Raw genomic sequence first — 22,418 nt, forward strand, 5'->3', positions numbered from 1 at the left:
CTTCTGACAAGTCAAAAATTATTGTTTTAAATAGTTGGTCATTAAACGTAATCCTAGGAATTTTGTCTGTTAGCAAAACACCTTATTTATACTCGGAATAATCTGCTGACTGATGTTTTTATGGAATTGATTATTTTGAGTTGTTATTTCTCAAAGAAATATTTTCATGACAGATAAAATCTTAGGGTTGAGTTTAGGCAAGTGCTCTGTTGTATCCATTTTTTAATGGTCTGTTTAAGTTGAATGACTATTAGCTTTAGTGAAATTTATAGTTGACTATAAATTGACTAGTAGTCATCCACTCTCTCTGAATGAAAATACTGCTGATACTAGATATGTAATTAAAACTAGCAGCATTGAAAAGGTTAGTCTCATGGGAAAAATGTCTTTGTGAATTCTCTTATATCACTTTTAGCACAGGTAGCTTTCGTGTAATTGTGTCAAAAAGGTAGAGCAAGAGAATAAAGAAAAAAAAGAACAATTCACTTATATTTCAGTGAATGTGGCAGTATGAGGTACTAGTTTAAGACCATGTATATTGACCAGTCAGAGTAATAGGTATGTTAAGCAAAAGGGGATATCAGGGAACATTCTTACCTAATCCCTTCATTTTGTATGTGAAAAAAAACAGACCCCATGAAGGTTAAGTGATTCCCATGGTTGATTTGTGGCACAGATAGGCCTAGACCCAAATTCTGAAATGGAAACATGATGGAAATCCTAGATTCTTTCCTCTTTGTAGTCAGAGGTCATGTTCTGTCAGGTCCACTTTTCAGCTATTCTTAGTCACTCTAGCTACATATTTGCCATTGATCTAGTTAGGCTTTTGCCATATCCTGTCTGAAGTATTACAGTAGCTTGTTGCCTCAGCCTTTCTTTCTTACTCAGGTTTTTCCCTGTCACTAGGCTGATCTTTGTGAGCTCATTTTTATTCCCAGCTTACTCTTTAGACCAAATTCCTTAGAATGAACATTAAAAAAAGCTGCTTTATGAATCAAAATAATTCACCTTTTCATCTCCTTGTCATTCTATGACATGTAGCCTTTATTCCTAATATGTGTAATGTTTACTGTCTTACTTTCCTGACCAGTACCTTTGGTTCTTCTCTGTCTTACTTTTTTTCCTATGTGTTAGAATACTTTTCCTCATTGTGTTCATCTGGTAAAATGCTTCTATCTCTGAAGAAATGACTTAGGCTTCATTCGTGTCCTCTGTTACTCCTTTCTAATGTTAGAAGATAGTATTCCATTGTGTCATCTATTCCATACTTGTTTAGAGTACTTTCTCATTGTTTGATAATTGTTTACCTCTGTCCCCTTCCTGATGGACTGTGAATGCCTTGATGATAAAGGATTCCAGGGATCACAACATCTTTTTACTCCAGTGCCTAATATGGTGCAGGGGATACAGTAGATGTTCAGTAAATAAATGAAGTATTGAGAATCTAAACTAAAAGTCAACCATGGTCTCTACTACCTCTGATGCTGACAATGTCTAACAATTGCCAGCTTTTAAAAATTTATTGTAATTTAAAAGTATTTATTTTCCTCTCAGATTTACATTTAATATATTCCCATACCTTTTTACAATTTTATTCTCCCCTTAAGATTATTTTAATAATAAAACTTAGCTTAAGGGAGAAAATACTATAAATTATCTTAAAATAGTACTCTTGCCCTTAATCTTAATTTATTTAATTACTCATTATAGACATAGCTATCTGCTCCACAGATTTTGAAGGATAGCAACAGTCATGTTAACCTATATTCTGTTGGTAATGAAACTTTGTCAATATGTTTTGTGTGCTCTAAGTAAAAATGCTTCTTAAAAATAGATCAAGATTGATAGTGGCAGTCAGTAAAATGCATCATTTATTAGGCATGTATCTGTTACTTCAAGTTTCGAATCATCTTTTAGGAGGCTAAGATTTTCACAGTGTAGATAGAAAGTAGGATGAGGGTCAAGAATGGTAGAAAGGTCAGTAGAAAGGCTCAACAGTTCCCTAACCAGCTTTGTAACTGAATCTCTCTCCCAGGGCTAGAACAGAATGATCTAATGACATTACTCTGAATCCTGAATACAGGTCAGGATTCAGCCAGAACTGAACTAGGTTTTTTTGTTTTGTTTTGTTTTTTTTCAGTGTTCAGATTATTTTGCCATACACAGACCTATTTGTTTTGCCTTCTCTAATTTATAACCGCTGCTTTTTTTGGTTTTGATGTTTTTATGCATTTTGCCTTTGATAACTTTAATAAAAGGGTGAACCAAAAGGTAGGTTGAACAGGAGTAACTTACAATGTGTGGTTTAGGGAATTTGAATTTCATTATGTTTTTAAGTTGTCAAGGAATAAGATTTTACTATTAAAAAAGTGAGGGATCAAAACTGAGAGTGGAAAGCAGCTTAAGCAGTGACTGGAAAAAGGAAGTATAAGAAGATATTAATAGGATCTAGCAATTCTGTCTGTGGAAGTAAGGGTAGACATTTAGAATAATAAAGGCCTGTTATGAATGGGATATGACAGGAGGTTTTCCAGAAGTGCTTGTGAAAAATAGCTATCTTGCAAAGTATAAATTACAAAAAAAGTTGAGTTCTGCTTCCCGTAAATAGGCAGACAAGGTAATTTGGAACCACTCTGAGAATAACTATTAAAACTATATAGTATAAAATTTGTTTGACTGCATCAGAGTATTACCAAAGCGATGAAGAATTATGGGGCCAAGATCTGGAAGCAGAAGTAAACCCTGAAAACATGATCCTGGTTTGGACCACTTTTTCCTAAAGGTGACTGTCCATTCTGGAAGAGGAGGCCAGGTGGAGAAGAGGAAGATGAGACGATGAGCAGACTTTCAACAGATTTGAAGGACCAAGATGACCCAAGTGACCAAAATGGACAAAAGAGGAAATAGAAAATCTGAATATTTGACTATTAAGGAAATTGAATCTATAATTCAAAAACTTGACACAAAGAAATCTATATGCCTTGACGGCTTTACTGGGCAAAATCACTTAATGTCATTTAAAAAGGAGGGTATTAATATTGATTAAAGGAGGTTACAGGCGTATAATAATCAAATGTGATGTACTATCCTTGATTGAATCCTGAATCAAAAAAAAAAATTAGAAGGATACTTTTGGGACCATTGTAGAAATCTGAGTATGTGTTGGGTATCATTAGGTAATATTAGGTTAGATATTAGGTGAGATAATGATTTTGTGGTTATGAAGGAGGATATCCTAAATCTCGGTGTTTATAATGAAGTGTCATGAAGACTGCATGCAGTATACCGTCAAATGGGTCAGTAAGGAAAAAAAAAACATACGAGATGTGTGAGAGGGAATGCAAGTACATGTGTGTGCACATGTTAATTATTAAATTATTAAGTGGGGAGAATAGTGGGATTCAGGTAAAGCAATAGAGGTTTAAAAATTACATGATTATTTAGTAGATGAAGAAAAAGCATTTTATGAACATCTAAAATCCAATTGTGAAAAAAAATAAATTCTCAGCCAACTAGGAATAGAAAGGAACTTCCTTAATTTGATAGACTATCTATTAAAAAAAACCTTGATCAAACATCATATTTAATGATGCAGTGTTGTAAAATATTCTTTTTTTCAGTCAGGGAATAAGGAAGGAATGCCTGTCACCACTTCTGTTTCTCACTGTCTCTGCTAATGTAATAAGACAAAAAGAAGTATAAAGATGGAAAAAACAGTCATTGGTCACACGACTATATTGGTAGAAAATGAATTTAGCAAGGTCAGTTTACAAATCAATTTTATTTCTACTTACCAGCAGCAGATTTTTAAAAAAGCCATTTACAAAAGTATTAAAAATTATCAACTGCCTAGAAGTAACTTTAACAAAAGATGAGCAGGATTTCCCCATGGAAAACTGAAATATTAATTGAGAGAAATGAGAGAAGACCTAAATAAGTGGAAAGATATACAGAGAATTGAAATACTCACTACTATAAAAATGTATTTTTTACCCAAATTGACCTACAGATTCAGTGTGATCCCAATCAAACTCTTAGCAGGTTTGTGTCTGTAGCTGTATGTTTGTATGTGGAAACTGACAAGAAAATCTGAAAGTTATATGGAAATTCAAAGGCAAAAAGCAGCCAAGTCAACCTTGAAAAATAAAGAGGGAAAGCTTACTCTTTGGATATTGACTTATCATATAGATTAGTAATTTAGTGAGGTGTTGATAAAAGTATAGACAAATAGACCAGACGGAATCTAGTTCAGGAACTGAACCATGGATACTAGGATACTTGATTTATCATCAAGGCCTTCAGGTAGTGAGACATGGCTGACTTTTCATAACATGGTGCGGGGTCAACTGGATATACATATGAAAAAATGTACCTATACAAATAATTCTAAGCAGCTTATAAAATGAAACATGAAGCTCAAAACAATAAATCTTCTAAAAGATAATGTAGAAGAGTATCTTTATCTTTCTATATGGAAAAATACATTAAACAAAAAAATAGCTTTCATAGAGGAAATGATTGGTAAATTGGACTACATTAAAATTGATAGTTTTTATTTTTTTAGAGTAAAAAGGCAGGTCATAGATTGGGAGAAAGTCACTTATATAACTAAAAAGAGAGCTTGTATCTTCATTAAATAAGAACTACAAATCAATAAGAAAAGGACAGATAATCCTATATAAAAATGAGTAAGAGCCTTGAACAAACACTTCACAGAAAATAATTGAATGGCTAATAAACATGAAAATATGCCTAAGCTTGTTAGTAATCAGGGAGATGCCACTACATGCCCATCAGAATGGTTTAAGTTAAAAAGACCGATTTACCTACTGTTGGTCAGGCTCAAGATAGTCAAACAAAAATTTTCATCCACTGCCAGTACAGTTTAAATTGGTATGACTGCTTTGAGTAACTGTTTGATAGTCTCTCCTGTGGTTGGAGAAGTGGTATTTAAATCTTGGTACATAGTAGCCAGTAATACGTACATAAATATCCAATATAAATGCCTGCATATGCACACAAAAGACATGTGTATTCATAGCAACATTATTTGTAGCAGCCTTAAAATGGAAACAACTCAATTCACTGTTAAATAGTGGCACAGATAAATTATAATATATAGGTAACCTTACAGCAATAACAAAACATAGCTACCTGTAATATTATAAATGAATCTTATGAATATAATGTTTACTGAAAGAAGTTAAACACAGAAGAACAGTATGATTCTGTTTATGTGTAATTGAAAACTAGAAATTACTAATCTTAGGTTTCAGAAGTCAGGATAGTGGCTTCCTTTGAAGAAGGGGATAGTGACTAGTAGTGAATATAGGAGAAGTTTCTGGGGAGCTGATAATGTTCTGTTTCTGGAAGTAGTTACCCAAATTACATAGGTGTGTACATTTTGTGATAATTCTTTGAGTTGCATTTGTACTGTATATATCTTGTTATATTTAATAAAATAAAAATTGTGGCTTTTTATATTATCAACTTTCATGAAATGTTTCAGACTGATAAAAAAAATGTATAACAAATACCAGGGTATTCACCATTCAGCCTAACAGTTGGCTGTCTTTCCTTTGGATTTTCTTTTTTAAGAAATAAAATCTTATCAACATGCTCAGAAGTCCTTACGTAGCTCAGTCTCTGGTAACTAATATCATAAATATAATAAATAAATCAGAATGTATTACTCTCATGCCTATTTATATATTTTTATTACATATTTATACATTCATAAATATATGCTTTAGGAATGTATTTATCTCAAATATCAAAAGCAGCAAAAGTGGCAGAGACCAAGTGGGTTTATTTGTTTCATTTGACAAACTCCCTCTGTAGAATTCAGCAGCTTGATAATGTTAGGGCTTAAGACTGCTAATGGCTTGGCCTTTTCTTCGTATTTGTTGCCTTTTGTTCACTATGTCTGCTCCACTCCTAGCCATCATATCTATGCACTAGAAGAGTCTTCTTTAATTTTTTGAGAGTAGATTATATTGCTTATTTTCTGATAATGGAGTCATCTTTGTTCTTGGAATAAGTTCTACTTGCTTATGGTTTATTTTTAGATATATGGATGGCTCCCAGAAAGCTAGTATTTTGTTACTATTTTGTTTTATATTTTCATACCATCTTTATTTTGTTTTCAGTTTTAAGTTTTCATAGAATTATTTTCTTACAATTGAGATAATTTCAAGTTATCAGTTAATATATTTGGTACAAATTCAGTTCTGTCATTTACTAGTGGATAGATAACTAATATCACTAAACCTATTCCCTCTTCTATAATAATGTGATAGTAATGTTTTACTTTGTATAGTTGTTGTGATGTTATGCAATACTACAAAGTGCCTAAAGTAAAGCCTCGTAAATGGCTGTCAGTGAATAATTTTATTATAACCTTAATGTACCAGTAGCCATTGGTAAACAAACAGTTGCTCTGAGTAATTAAGTGGTACGATAGATATATGTGCTTAGTCATGTGGTATGAAAATGTCAGGCACTTCCAAGACTAAGTCAGGAAGGAATTTGTAAAGAGGGAAATGGGACAGGATTAGATTATGTTTTGAATGTTAAGGGACAGAGGTGTGTTATATTTATGTCCATTTCACAAGAGAAATTACAAAATGAAAGAGCTGAATCGCTTAATGAAATCGTAGGTAACTGCAAATCTAACAGCTGTATGAGCAGGCAGTTCACATTACTTGGGGACATGGCAAAAAGCTGTAAATTAAATAGCTGTTGTAGCAATGGCAAGAGTTAGAAATAGGATCAGCTCTTCACAGTTTGCTTTAGCTTATCAGTATATTCTTCATTTACAAATTATTATCACTCCCTAAGCATAAGGAAATTACATGGCATTCTTTGGTAGAGGCATTTTTAAGTTTGTAGTTAATTTTCTTTATAGTATTACCAAGTATGTATAATGTTACTAAGCACCTGATAAATGGATGCAACACTCAAGTGTGAACTTCATTTTAAAAAAAATTTTCCCTTGGAATTAAATTTAAAAATGCTAGTTAAATGTAAGTGAGCTAAGAGATGTTTCCTTAGTGATGCTAAAGGTATGATTGTATTATAAAAGGCTTTTATATAAAATCAAAACTTTTATGTTAGCCATTTCATTGTTTGGGAAGTCAAGTTGTAATTTGATGTAGGATTTTTAGTAGTTGAAGTGGTAATACAGTGACTGAATACTGACATAAAGTATACACTTTAAGATGAGTATTCACATTTTATAATGTATATATGTAAAATTAGAAAGCTGACTTTAAAGCAGAGAAATACACCTTGGTCTGTTTTCAATCTCTTGTATTAGTGTTTTTCTCTACCAAATATTTGCTCACCCTGAAGATAGTAATTTCTATATCAGTGTAGAGATAATCTTAACGTTTAAGCAACTCCTTCAAATTACTAAGTAGAACATTTCTTGAATACTTTACCTACTTAATGCAAGGTTTTGGAGATACTTTGATGTACAGTTATAATTTCTCTAGAATAAATGAAACTCATTATATTGCATTACTTAGGCAATTTTAAATTTATATCATGTAAATTGTTCAGTTTATGCTGCAAAAAACCATAAGAAAAATGTGTACATGTGTTACATCATAAGTTTGATAATTTGGTGATCGTTTGAAAGATAGTATAATGCAAAAAGAAAAAAAAATGTTCCCTGGCTCTTAGAGTCTTAGTATGTTATTTTAACCTTTCTGTATCTGAGTTTCTTTGTAAAATGAGGAAAATGCTTATAAGACTCACGTGACAATTTTAGATAATATATTAGGAAAAAAGTACATTAACAGGCACTGGAGGCAAATATGTAAGAGGGAAAAATGATGAGGGTATGGGATAGTATATGTTCAAGTTGAATATTAGTTTTGTGCTTTTTTATATGTAGTGCTGTCCTATGAAACGTGCTGGTACAAGTATTTTCACATATTTGTAAAATAAATCATAGTAATTATCAGTTAAATCTGTTAGCTAATCTCTTATCAAATATAAAATGTTTATAGTAGCTTGCTTGCCTTGCTGGTATTTTTCACAAATGGGATGAGCTTAAGGTAACATTGATGCAGGGTTATAATATTTTGGTATTTACAGTGCAGATCAGGTGTTGGGGTAAAATGGACATTTAAAGTTTGGCATAAAATGAAAAGATAAATTTGACTGCTTTGAACATTTCAGTATTAAACTATAAGTATAGAAGATATTTGTGAAATACTTTTCTCCTACACATTGAAGATTTAACTGATAAAGGAATCCATTTGTTGACAACTTTTAAATGGAATATTCAGCAATTAAAGATGCAGTTGATGGATATTTTTATTCAACTTTCAATTGAAATTTCCTACTTACCCTTTTTTAAAGTAGGCAATTTTAAAATGTTATAATTTACAACCTTTTAATTCTTAATATTTTGCAGTCAAAAGGAAAATTGTAAAAGTAAATTGTGTGTTTAGGATGATTTAAGATTGTGTTCATCACAGAGCTCTGATTTAAAATACTTACAATGTTACAGTAATCTGTTACTGGTTATATCTTTACACTTTTACATTTCACATCTCATTTGTTCTCAATATAACTGAAGCAGGTAGGGCAAGTTCTTATTATTAATAAAAAGTGTTCTAGTGACATTTTAAGGCATCTTTTTAAATATATTGCAGTTGAAGTGCCATGTGTGTAGAACCAGTTTTCTGGTTTATAGTTTGAGTGTTTTATGGATAGAAAATTAGATATTCAAGTGGTAGATGACTAGATGGGCTTCCTTAAAGGTTTGGAGATCTTAAGTTTCATTCAAACTTTAGTCAATTGATTATATTTTATTCTTTGCTGAGTCTTTTGAGGACAAAACTAAATTTCCTAAAATCCCTATTCCTATCAGAAAGATTAGCACAGTCAATGGTGTGAAAGAAAAAGCTTGAGCAAATAACGCACCAAAGAACTTAAGCCTAATAATCATTTAAAAGATGACATGGTACTAAAGTGTACTTAAACTATAAAAGGAATTTTTTTTAAAAAGGTTATTTGTGAACACGATCCTCACGGTTAATCTAACAAGTTCAATTTTTGGATATATTGTGTAAGAAAACAGAAACATGGGTACTTATTACAAGTTTCCACCCTAGAAGCGTACCACGGCGCGTTTACCCCGGCCTCCCGGTCCCTTTCAGTGTAGCCCGTTATTTATGTGCAGGTTTGGCCAGCTGATGGAGAAGCAAAGAAGCGGCTAGGTTTCTCTAGGTTTTCTTTCTAATCCCATTTTGTTGAGAGTCGGGTGGGGCCTCCCAGACCTTTGATAAGTCACACACCTGACTGCATCCATTCTCTTCAGATACTTTCTGTTTTACAAACGCCCTTCATATATTTCAGTCACCAGAAGATCGCTTATTGGGTGTGCTGTACTAGTGGGTTGGGGTGGCTCCTTTGTTGCCACCCTCCTCGGGCCCTCAGTTCTCTGCTCCAATCCTGGGCTGCCTTCTTATCGGGGGTCCTCTGACAGCCAGTCCCCCACGGTGCTACGTCATCACATGCGGACGGAGTGCCGCAAAGCGTGTCTCGGCTCCGGGCTGGAAGACAAGCGTGTGCAGTTGCCGGAAGGCAGTGCGATGGAATGGTCGTTGCGTCTTAGGACCCCTCGACCCCTAAGATGTTTGTTAGTTTCAAAATGAATAGTTTATTTCTTTTTGGAGAGCTAACAGTGGCAACAAATGCTGTTTGCTAATGCTTCTCAAAAATTGGCTCCCAGGCTCCCAAGTAACGCGGTACAGAGACTCACTTCAGAGGAACACCTTTGTGGTGTGGACAGGTGTCCAGTCTTAGCAACCCGACTCAACGATGGCGTTGAGTAGGTTGTGCAGAAGAAGAGTTTGTAATTAAGCAAGGGTAGTAACATATATGAAGCACCCTTACCCAACTAGGTTTAAAAGTTTAAAAGCATTTGTATGTTTTTTTCTGAAATTTTATAGCTGTAAGTCAGTGTTCAAAAATATGAAACCTTGAGAAAATTCTTTTTTAATCTTTGCAGATATTTCTGTCTGCAGTTATTTTCTTTGTCTTCAAAAATGGACATATAACTTACCTTTTCCCCCATTTAATATATTGTGGAGGTTATTTTGTGGCAAAATATTTGGATCCAATATATAGTGAAAGTAATATATGGTTTAGCATAATTTAACCAGTAAGCTAATAATAGATATTTAAATTAATTTCACATTTGGTAATAAATTAAGACTATTCTTTCATTTATTACTTTATTTCCTAAGATGATGATTATTTATTTGTTTATTTCCTTATTAAACGATAGTTAGAGATAAATCTGCTTCCTAGGAATTTACAGGGAATCCATGTGGTTTAGTAGAAAGAACTTTGTTTATGAGTTAGAAACTTATTTGATTCTTGCTTAATAACTAAATAGCTGTTTGATCTGTCCCAAATTTAATTCTGAGTCTGTATTTTAGTATCTATAAGATGGAGATAATTTTATTAGGAAGAATTGAGATACTTTAATGTAAAAGTTTTTAGTACATTGTTTAAGGAAAATTCCAAGATGCAAAATGATATCTAGACCAAAGAATACATATTTACAATGTTAGATAATAGAATGAGTTTGTAAATGTGAATACCATTTTTGTTCACACTTTAGTATCCCTAACCCTGTTGAATTATCTGTAGAATTATCACAGTCCCTAAATTATCCAAAACCTAAGTTCTCCAAGCATCATATATAGACTGAATAAGTAAAAGGTGCACTAATGCTATCGAATTAATTTACTAAAAAGTACTATTTATAGAAGATTTTTGTTGTGTATCCTCCTAAATATTAAAAAAAATTGTTAGATGGTGTTTTATAGGTTCTTTATAATTATAAAAGTAGTCTTTATACTTGAAGAATTAAATAATAGATACATTGTAAAGTTTCTTATCTTCACTCAAACAATCTACACACGTGTAAACATCAGATACAATAAAAAGTTACTGAGGCAGTGTGGTATAAATTAAAAACACTAGCCTGGTGTCACTGAGGCCTGGGTTCATTTAAATTCAACAGCTTAAATCTCTGTTGAGACAACTAATTTGGGCTAGGTTAACAATGTGGGGACCCAACAACGTACACAGTGTTGTAATCACCTTGAAAGAGGCAATTGAGCTGGATTCTGAAACACGGATAGAATTTGAATAATCAGAGGCCTTGGGGAAGATTAAATGAAGGTATGGAAATAGGCATAGACTAGGGCAGGACCTAAGATAGAAATTCTTGTTGGCTGGAGCACTAAAATTGGATAAAAAGAATTATGTCAGCTCCTGGCGTGACTTGTAAACAAAGTATAGGAGTTTAGGTTGAATTACCAAGCTACATCATTAGCTGCTTAAGATTTGTGATTAATGATATAATTGAAGCCATGGTTTCAGGAAGATGATGGTATTAATTATATTATTACTAATTTTACCAGTATTACTTTAGTTAAGTCACATTGACTTTTGGGGCCTTCTAAAAGGTTGAAATTCTTTTTTTTTTTTCCTGCTCTAGGAATAATTCTTTGGATTCTATCACACAAATACAGGTTCTCCTTTTAGAGAGAGTCAGATATAAGAAATTAATGTGTTAGAGAAATTAGGAGCTGCTCCTTTTTACTTCCTCTTATTTTGATAAGGAATTTACTTCTGGCCTCTTTTCAACAGCAGGATTTTTTTTTTTGGAAGTATTTAGTTATTTACTTACTTATTGAAGTATAGTTGATTTATGTAATAAATTTTTTGAGTGAAAACTATACAAATTTATTTCTTACCATCTCAGATTTACAGTACATGGAAAGAAAGTTGTGGATTTGTGAGACTTTCTTCCAGCTCCAAAAGTCTGTGTTCAGATAGTTGTTTTCACTTACTTATTTAGCTAGCTCATCAAATCATTTTAAGTAAGTTTTTAATAAGTTTTAGCTAATGCCTCAAATTGTTTTTAGAAAGAGGTAAAGGGTTATTACAGGTAATTTCAGTGCTTGGATATAGGATATTTACTGATAGTGCATTGTTTACTTAATACAATTCATCAGGAATTTGGAAATGGCCTTAAAGGGATGTTCCTGTTCCTAAGTTGGTTATCTTTTATCTCTCTCTCTCCCTCTCCCTTTCTCTCTCTCTTTCTATGTCAATATCTATATCAAAATACCAGTATATTTTCGCTGTTGAATTTACTCAGAAAAATGTTTGTAGTAGTTTTTTTGAAAAGAGAAACTTGAACCGTGAACCATGTGAGCTAATAACTGTTTCTTTTGTCTTCGAATAGTTGGAATGGATCATGGGAAAGAAGCAATTGAAAGTGCAGCTGCATTTCTCTTCAAGACGTTTCACTTAAGGGACTCTGTTGGTCACAAGGAGACAAAGGCTATCAGACAGATGTTTGGTCCCTTTCCGTCATCGTCTGCCACTGCGGCTTGTAATGCTACTAATCGAATCACCTCTCATTTTTGTGAAGACAGCCTTACTGCTCTTGTCCAGATGACAACAGATGAATGTGATGATAGAATTTTATTTGGTAAAAATTTAGCATTTTCTTTTGACATGCATGATTTGGACCACTTGGACGAGCTGCCAATAAATGGTGAATCTCAGAAAACAATAAGCTTGGATTACAAGAAGTTTCTGGCTGACCATTTTCAGGAGCATTCCACCCCAGACCTCAAGGCTGTGGAAAAAACAAACGACTCCTTTTTGTGGTGTGAAGTTGAGAAGTACTTAAATGCAACTTTAAGTGAAATGGCCGAAGCAACAAGAGTAGAAGATCTTTGCTGTACTTTATACGATATGCTTGCTTCTGTTAAAAGTGGTGATGAACTTCAGGATGAGGTATAGTTGAAGTTACTGCAGTTTTATCTTAATGTGACTTATTTTAATGAAATAGCCTTTAAAACATATGTGCCTAGCAAAGAAAGTACGTCTTTAATGTTGTGCTAGGGTAGTCAAATATGTGGCCACATGGTTTTACGTAGGAGGCATGCATATCTTTCCACTAGGTTGTTGTAGGAGGCCTGTGAGTATAATGAATATGGGGAGAGCCTAGGGCAATAGTTGGAGTCTCCACATGTCCTGGTTACTGGGACAATTCTGGTTAAATCTGTTGTTACATTGTAATAAGCAGTAGTGTCCCTTCTTCAAAAAGTGAAAACCTGTAGTTTGATAAATTATGTGGTTAATCTAGAAATAACTGTTAGTATTTGTACAGCATTTTATATTTCTGAGACCTTTGATGAAAAGATTATAAACTTCAAAAAGTTAGAAATTTTATCTATATACTGAGTTACTGATTTAGAAAAGTATTTTTGACTAGTTTCTACGATTGAAATAATAAGCTTTGAAAAACAGACTGATCTAGAAGTAACTGGGCTACTTAATATTACTTGTTTAATAAAGGACTGTGCTTTTGTAAGTTTCTTATATCACACAGAGAAAACTTTTTAATTCATTTTTGTGTCTTCATTTGGTTGTTATTCAAAATGATGACTTAATCTTACTGTCACATGAAAAGTTTATCTTGAAGAGTTCAGTTTTGCTCTCAGTACCGGCATTATATTCCTTTTCTGTTATAAATTTAAAATAATGCCAACCCAATTTTAATAATGGATGAGCAGCATATTTGATGAAGGATTAAGAGAGATGGCATATTGTTGTAGAAAGGGCAGAGGCTATGAAATCAGAAGTCCTTCCTTTCCCACTTATTGGTAGTGAGATTTTAGGTAATTGAATCCCCTAGAGGCTATTTTCTTATTGGGTTCTCTCAAGAGAACAGGAATACATAGATTATAGAATTGTTGTAAGCCTTCAATGAGATATCAATATGTAAAATGATAAGGAGCATTTGATAAGTACTTATTACATGGTAGTTGTGATTATTTTTCTTATTATTATTGGAATTAAAGATTTTAAAATCATATGAAGTATCAGGAATGTAGGGGGGAAAAATCGAGTCCCCCCCAATGGAAAATTAGGGAATTAGCTAAACAGGTATTGGAGGACTAAACCCATACTATTGTTGGATATTATGCTCATTACCTTTAGTTTCAAAATAAGTAATCATGCTGTTGATTCTTTAATCAGTCTCATTTACCTTGAATGTCTTACACTTGGTTTAATTTATATCAGGTATGGTCCACATTTATATATGAATTTCTCTGACATTCTGAAGATAGTATTATTGTTATAAAAATTGTGATTTATAAAGAAAATTCTACTGGTATTTGCTTATAATACATAGCAATTTTGCTATTATGATTATAGTAAACTGAAATTTATAAACATCAAACTAATGGAAACTTTATTTTTCTGAGTGAGCCATAAAACTATTCTTTTTAAACCTCAGAATATCTAGAGCAAAGTTTGTATTTCATAGTTCTTCACCACAATTTTTGAGTAACTGAATCTGACTGTTGGAAGGGGAACGTTTTCTAATTCTCAAGATTTTTTTCATAATCTACCTCATTACAAGGTCAAACTGAATTCATACATCTATGTATTCTTCATACATTGTAGCACATGGTAGAGTGCTAGTTGCTGAACATGAAAGGATGAATAAGATAGCAGATTCTCTCTCAGGGAATTTATTATTTAGTAGGAATAGACATGTCAATAAGTGTTCCCCAAAACCATAGATATTATGATACTGTATACAAAGAAAATGAGGGTGTAAAAGATCCAATTATAGATTCTTTTTTTTTCTTATTTTTTATTGAAGCGTAGTCTATTTACAATGTTAGTTTCAAGTGTACAGCAAAGCAATTCAGTTATATGTGTACATACATACATGTATTTTTTTAAAGATTCTTTTCCATTTTTTAGAGATTCTTTTCCATTATAGCTCATTATGAGAGATTGACCATAGTTCCCTCTAGTATACAGTAGGTTCTTGTTTATCTATTTTATATATAGTAATATGTATCTGTTAATCCAAAACTTCTAATCTGTTTCTCCCCACCCCCCCGTAACCATAGTTTGTTTTCTATGTTCATAAGTCTATTTTTGGTTTGTAAATGAAATCTGTAATTTTTAGATTCCACATATAAATGACATCATATGATGTTTGTCTTTGATTACTTCAGTTTATGAAAATCTCTAGGTCCATCCATATTGTTGCAAATGGCATTATTTCATTCTTTTTTGTGGCTGAGAAATATTCCTCTGTGTGTGTGTGTGTGTGTGTTTATATACACATACATACACACCACGTTTTCTTTATCCATTCATCTGTTGATCACATTTAGGTCATAGATTCTTTAGAGGGGTTAGTATGGTAGAAAAAGTATTCCTAGAGGACTTTAAGCTACAGCCAAGTCTTGCAATATGGCTAGATTTAACTTCTTCCAGAGGACCAGAAAACAGTAGGGAACATATTTTAAATGTGAAAAAGAACATGGTGTGTTTAGAAAGGTGCAATCTCTGCACTGAGGGATGCAAAGGGTGTGTGATGAGAGACAAAGGTGGGAAAATAGGTAAGGGCCAAATAAGATAAGGTCTTGTACACCTTCTTAAGGTATATTATAAGCCACTCTAAAACCTGTAGATACCTCCTGTATGGTCTGGTTCAGTGATTTTTCATCCAGGATTTAATGGACAGTTTAACATGTAGGTGCATATTTCACATTCTCCCAGTGGCTTGAGAAGTAGAGTTTTAAATGATTCATCCATCAGTGTTTTTTTTTTTAAATCTATGAATGAAAACAAACAATCATTATGATAATTTTTTTTACAAGATAGACTGTTCATTATTTATTAGATCCCTTTCTTTGCAATTATATTGTATTGATAAGGAAATGTTCCTTATAATTTTGAAGTAATGCTTCAGTATAAAAATATTTTTACAATACAGTCATTCATTGTTACTGTCACTTTAGGGTATGCTGTACTGTCTATTTACTTTTAAATTCCTTCTTAAGCCATGGAAGAGTATAATTAAAAGAGTAATCAATTTATGTCATAGCATAATTTCCATTTTTTTAAAGTTTAGTTGACTATGGAATAGTAAATATTGGATAACCATGCTTTGTGCTATTCCTCCAGAAATTTAGCGGAATCATAAAAACTTACTATTTATTACATATAACTTAAGAGAAATATATGAAAAACTGTGTCTATGCTGAAGATATTTTTGTTCCTCATCTTGTGACTTCCCATGTCTGAATTTACTTTATTGACTTAATGTCTGATGGTAAAGCTGTTCTTAAGGGCTGGCTATTTAAAGTCTTTTTTTCCAAAGACCTTATGTTATTGTTGAACTAGTGTTGGAAGCATGTGAATAATAAGTGTATGTGTATGATGACACCACAAACATGGTGTAACAGAAGTTTTAGTTTGAAACGTGGAGTGACAGAATTCTGATGACAATAGTAATAATAATAATGGCTACATTTGAGTGCCTACTGTATTCAGTAAGGCATTATATTAAGTACTTTATGTGCATCACTTCATGTAATCCTCCACAGTCATGCTTTGAGGTAGATAATGCTGGATTAAAAACTGTTAGAGACCCTAAGTGCTGAAAAGGTTATACTCTGAGGCATTTCTCCTCCCCTCCCCTAGTGATTTAAAAAAAAAAAAAACATACTAAAGCAAATATAAGAGTCTAATAAAATTTCATTTTACCACTGTGGTTAAGTTGATGTCTTTTTCAAACATCAGCTTCTTTAAAAAAGTTTTTCCTCAGTTTTGGTACCTCTGTTTTGCTGGTACTTTAAGGAAAACTTTTGTTGACCTCATGGATTATTGCTTACTGAAGATAGGTATTTTACAAAGATGTTGGGAAATTTGCCCAAGGTTGTAGAATAAAAGTGAATTTAGGATTGAAGTTCAGACATCCTGACTCTTGTGTGTACTTTCTTTGCCAAGAAGTAGATCTGTACATTTTCCTGTATTTATTTCTTTGAAACATCAAGCATTTAAAATAATTTGATGAAACTTTGGCGTTTACTCTGATTTACAGTTTCTTTAGAAATAGTGTCTGTCCTTTATAGAGAGTTCCAGATATAGAATTGGCTGAAATAAGAGAAAGGATGAAACCTTGAGACCTGTTAAAGGTGAGTTTTAAGATTTTTGCAGGAGATTAGTTACATTTAAAGTAATTCTGTGGTTTTGTGGGTGTTGAACTAGCAAAACAGCCCACTTCTTAGGTTTCCCAGTACCATCTTTTTCTTCCCTACTTTGCCACCTCTAAGTTACTGTCTCCTAAGGGCTTTTTTCCTTTTAAACTCTGACTCCTAGTAATTTGTCTATTAAGGCTATAGTCATTATGATCAAGCCTGAGAATTTGATTGGGCTAGAGTCTTTAAGTCTTTATGCTCTTGAGATTTATTTACTTTAAAAAATATTTATTAAAGTTAGTACATTTCAACACCAGAAGCAAATAAAATTTGAACATTCCAGGTTATTTTCTTAATCAGGACTCATTCATCATTGATACAGACATCTTCCTGCTGCTGCTGTTCTGTAACCAGAATTTTAGCAATAAGTTTAGTCCTGCTGGGATCATATAGTTACAGAACTTTCAACAGAAACTTTTCCCCTAGAAAGTACTTGTATTAGTAATAGCAAAATTACCATGTTTTGTGTGTTTGTTATGTGTACATGGACCGGGCTGTCTTCCTTGACGCAACCAATGTCTTCACAGGCCTGTGAATTAGGGATGGTTATCTTCTGTATAAGGATGAAAAAAAGGAAGGAAAAGAACCCGAGACCCAGTTTGTTTCCTAAAATCACAAAGCAAGACATTAGTAGAAATTCCGGGGCTTTTTTCTCAGAATAGGCCCACTGTTCCTATCCAGTATGGCCCACTGTTCCTATCCAGTATGTCATTGAATTCTTTGAAGAGAGAGAGGGATACTAACGGACAAGGCTCTTTGAAGGAAATTCTGTCTGTTTACCTGTTGTTGACTGTGGACAAATTACTAAGCCCTTAGGAACCTCAGTCCCTAATTTGTGAAATATTTGTTTCACAATGTTGCTGTAAGGATTTGTAAGGTAATATATACAAAGTACCTAGCACAATGTTTCACAAACTATAGGTTCTTGAATGTTAGTTTCTTGCCTTCCACTTGAATGAAGAGCATATATTCGCACATACCAAAGTTTTATTAGAGAGTATATCTTATACATCAGTAAATAATTTTTTATCTATGCCTTATTACATATAGATGTTTCAAGTGATTAATAAAATGATTCTTAAAGGCTAGGTCTTAATTCAGAGAATTATTTTTACTACTTTTTTGTTCTGTTTTGCTTTTTGAAGTCTCAATATTCTAAAGAAAATTTTTTGAATTCAGTTTTTGAAGTGAGTTCTGATTTTAACAATAATTGGTAAAATAAAAAAGGTGTTAATAGAAAAACACTTGAGAATATTGGAGGTATGTTGGAGATGGAGAATACATATTTCTTGGTATTTCACTATTAAAGGCTACTTTTGCAGAGTTATTAATATTGATATAAATATTGATAGAGCAATTCGGTAAAGAGTTCTTAGTAAAAGTGAATTTGAGTTGTATTGATATCAAAGTTTGCTTTTGTTCACATGGTGTTCGTTCTTTATGGCAAGTGTGTTTTGGTATTTGTTGTTAGCGTTATCTCTTAACTCTATGCAGATGGTGTTACTTGACTCATGCAAGTTCGTTTCTGAACCCAACTCTGTTCCGGATAGGTGCCTGATCCTAAAAAGTAGAACTTGCTTGGTTAGACTATCTACTGAGGGAAGACTATATTTTTTAGGACTTATTTGCATAATTGATTTTTTTTTCCTTTCTTTTTTATTGAAGTACCATCAATTACAATGTGTCAGTCTCTGGTGTACAGCACAATGTCCCAATCATACATATACATACATATATTCGTTTTCATATTTTGCATGATAAACGATTCCAGCATCCTTTGAAATTTTGATGTAGAGTAATTAGCATGGTTTAATACAGTGGTTCTCAAACTTTCTGTTTTCAAAACTCCTTTACACTCTTAATTACTGAGGACCTCACAGAGCTTTTCTTTATGTTGTTTACCAGTATGTTCTTTTGATATTTATTGTATTAGATATTAAAACAAAAAATTGTAATGCTTTCTGGACCTCCAGAAAGGATCTTGGAGATTCCAGATCACATTTTGAAAACCACTGATTTAATATGTATACTACATTGGCAAGGAGTCTACAGTGTTGTTTTAGGTACCCAGAGTAGGGAATTTAAAATATTATTGAGCTGAATGATTAACATTAATGCTTTATGAAAAGGTTTTCCATCTATTAGGTGTTGTACATTCTTTTTAGTAGTCTTAGCACTGCTGAACTATAAGGACACCAAATTCAACCAGGTGAGAATTCAAATAGTGTCCCTTCAGCTGTGAGGACTGAATATGTGTTGCTTTGTCTGTAGTCTTTACATCAAATTATCAGAAGAGTCCTTCCCCTACCCCAAGTCTGACTGGAGATCTGCCTTGGATATAATTATACTTTGAGACTTAGAGAATATTTAGAATCATAGAATTTTTCCACCCAGTATATCCAAATGGTGCCCATATAATATGGTCTATTTATTCTAGTGAAGAGTTTTTCCAAGAGACATCTTATTCCTTTCTTGAATAGTCCTCTTGTAATTACTTGTGCTGAACTGCTAACTACTCCATTTACATCTACCATTTAGTCTTGTATCTGTACGTGGGGCAGCAAAGTTATAGATGTCTACTCTTTTAAATGACTATGTTTTAGACTGTGTGATGGCAGTTTTATTTTCTCCTCCTTAGTCTTTTTTTTTTTTTTTAAGGGTAAAATTCCTTCAGTTTTCCTCTATGTTGACATTAATTTATTATCTGAACAATTTGGATGCAGTTGTTCAGTGCTCCGTAGATCTAACAGTATTGACACATAGAATGCTTTCATCATCTTGTCTTCAAAGGTATCAGACTTTCAGTTGCTTTTCCAATCTAAGAACAACTAACTAAATAATTTCAGGAATAAGAATTAAGACTATTCTGCCATGCCTTTACTTATGAAGCCTGTTCTTTGTTCATTCCATTTACATGTGTTGATATTAAGCTTATAGTTAAATAATTTTCACAACACATCATTTTTATCCTTTTTTCAAATTGGGGGATTTTGCTTTCATCTGGAGCTTCTATTTTCCTTCAGTATTTCTCAAAGATGGCAGTGACTCTTACATCAAATCTGTAAGTTCTTGAATCTTGGGATATGATTCATCAAGGTCTGAATACCTGAACTTGTTTGTTTGAAGAAGCTAGGTGATTCCTTACTAATTTCTCCATTACCACAGGTAGCATTCGATATTTGTGGTATTTGTTCTGCTCTTTCAAGCTAATAGTGTCTGTAGGAGAAGATGCATGCAAAGTGAGGATGGACTTGCTTCTCTGACTTCCCTGAGGAGGAACGTGTCCAGGTTTTATTTCCTTGCTTCAAACATTGATAAGAGAATTCTTTTTGTTATTTCTCTCATTTTTATGTGCCTGGATTTTTTTTTTTGTTGTTGTTGTTGTTAGAGATTTAACCTACTAGACACTTCTTATGGATTTTAAAAACATACATGTGTAAATACACTTGTTTTTATTGTGGTTTTTGCCACCATATTTCCTCTCGTGTACCTCTAATTTGTTCAGTTTATGGCTTATTGCATAGCTATAGTGTTTTATTAGAATCTAGTTTTTTTCTCTAATTTTTTCAGGATTGTGGTGGAAATTTTAGTTTTTTATGCCATTTCATTTCTTAATTTTACCTTTTTTAAAACACAGATTTATTTTGCTAGTTTTGAAAAACATGTCATTGTAGAAATTTTAGACCACACTTATACACGACATGTAGGAAAGAGCCATCTGTACTCTCACTACCATCTAGTCATGGCCACTGCAAGTATTTTGGAGTATATATTTCAAAAATATTTGAGCACTTTAAAAGATGGGTCATATAGTATATGTAATGCTTTTTTTTATTACTTAACACTTCTGTGTGTATTTTTATGACAATAAGATATACAATACATTGTATAATTTTAGAAATTGAAGTATAATTAATTTGCAATGTAATGTTAGTTTTAGGTATTCAACATAGTAACTCAATTATTGTATAATAATTTTAATGGCTGCAGAGTATATATTTTTCATCATATTCTAGTGTTAAATTAATACTCTGCTATTGATGATGTAAGTTAAATCTAGCTTTTCCCTATTATACACATTGAAATAAAGACTTATGCTGTACATTTATTCATACGTATTTTCCCCTTGAATATATGCCTACTAGTGAAAGTTTTACATCCATAAATACTGACAAAATTCTTTCTTGAAGGAATCTACCAGTGTACATTTTTACCTGTAGTGTGTAAGAGTATCCCTGTATTTACGTTCTTGCCAATCCTGTTTATTATACATTAAAAAAAAAAAACTTGCCTGTTTAGTAGGGGCAAAATGGTATCTCACTGTTTTAACCCTCAGTTACATTTTTTTTATGACTATTGAAGTTAAAGACTTTTTCCATATATCTGTAGGCCACTTACTGAATTCTTGTGAGAATTGCTAATTTTTCATTTGAAGTTGAGTTACTTTTTTTAATTAAGAATTTATAATGAGATGAAAATATTTTTGCAGATGTTTTAAGTGTTCAAATAGGAAATCTATTCATCTTTTCATTTATAAATCTTCTTTTGGTATTCTCAGAAAGGCAATCCCCAAGACATGATTGAACTTTCCATGTTTTTTGATCTTTTTACTTTTTAGTCTCACTAGTTTTAGGTAGAATGTTATCTGAATCAGATGTATCATTTCTCTGTATTTAATTTATAGGCACATATCTGAGTATGTCCATATTGCATACTCTAAACTGATATAGCCATTTTCTCCCCAGATTCTTGGTACTTTTACATTGTCTGCCATTTTAAGTTATTCATTCCTATTTTTACTTTATAAGAGATGAAATTTTTATGAGGAAAACTCAAGAACCATTTGTTTTACTTCTAGCTGAATGTAAAATTTAAGAAAGGACAAGATAGTTGAAGTGTTTCACCTGCTATAACAGGTCTCTTAAGTTTTATAGTCTGTATTGGGAAAGCACTAGCTGTATTTTTTTCTTTATCTTGGTGGAATGTTGCTTTTATTCCCTTCTTTATGGCTTAGATTGTTAGAGTGATGGGCTGAATATGACATGATAAAATAGATAAATATAAGTTCATATACTTGTAACCAGAAACACTTCATTTTTGAGAGGAAGATCTAGTTTAGCAGTAGCATTAGAAAAAACTAAATTCAGTGTGAGTCAGCCATGGGAAGTGCAAATTCAAATAGGTTAAGATCATGGACTTTAGGTTAGACACATACATGAGTCCTAGATCTCCTGCTTATGAACTGACCTGGCCAAGTCACTTCTTTAAGCGGCAGTTTTCTTAATTGTTATGTGG

General features: G+C 32.6%; 1 protein-coding gene across 3 annotated transcripts in view; it reads left to right on the top strand.

The window, feature by feature from the left end:
• The window catches only part of ASCC3 (activating signal cointegrator 1 complex subunit 3), a 302,695-nt gene that overhangs the window by 24,713 nt on the left and 255,564 nt on the right, over positions 1 to 22,418 (top strand). For all 3 annotated transcript variants that reach the window (XM_010989648.3, XM_031456078.2, XM_064486823.1), the window contains one exon: positions 12,284 to 12,843. In XM_010989648.3, coding sequence (XP_010987950.2) covers positions 12,284 to 12,843 — 560 coding nt within the window. The remainder of the gene's footprint in view (positions 1 to 12,283; positions 12,844 to 22,418) is intronic.

The sequence above is a fragment of the Camelus dromedarius genome, chromosome 6 (genome assembly GCF_036321535.1).
Source record: "Camelus dromedarius isolate mCamDro1 chromosome 6, mCamDro1.pat, whole genome shotgun sequence".
NCBI classification, from domain to species: domain Eukaryota; kingdom Metazoa; phylum Chordata; class Mammalia; order Artiodactyla; family Camelidae; genus Camelus; species Camelus dromedarius.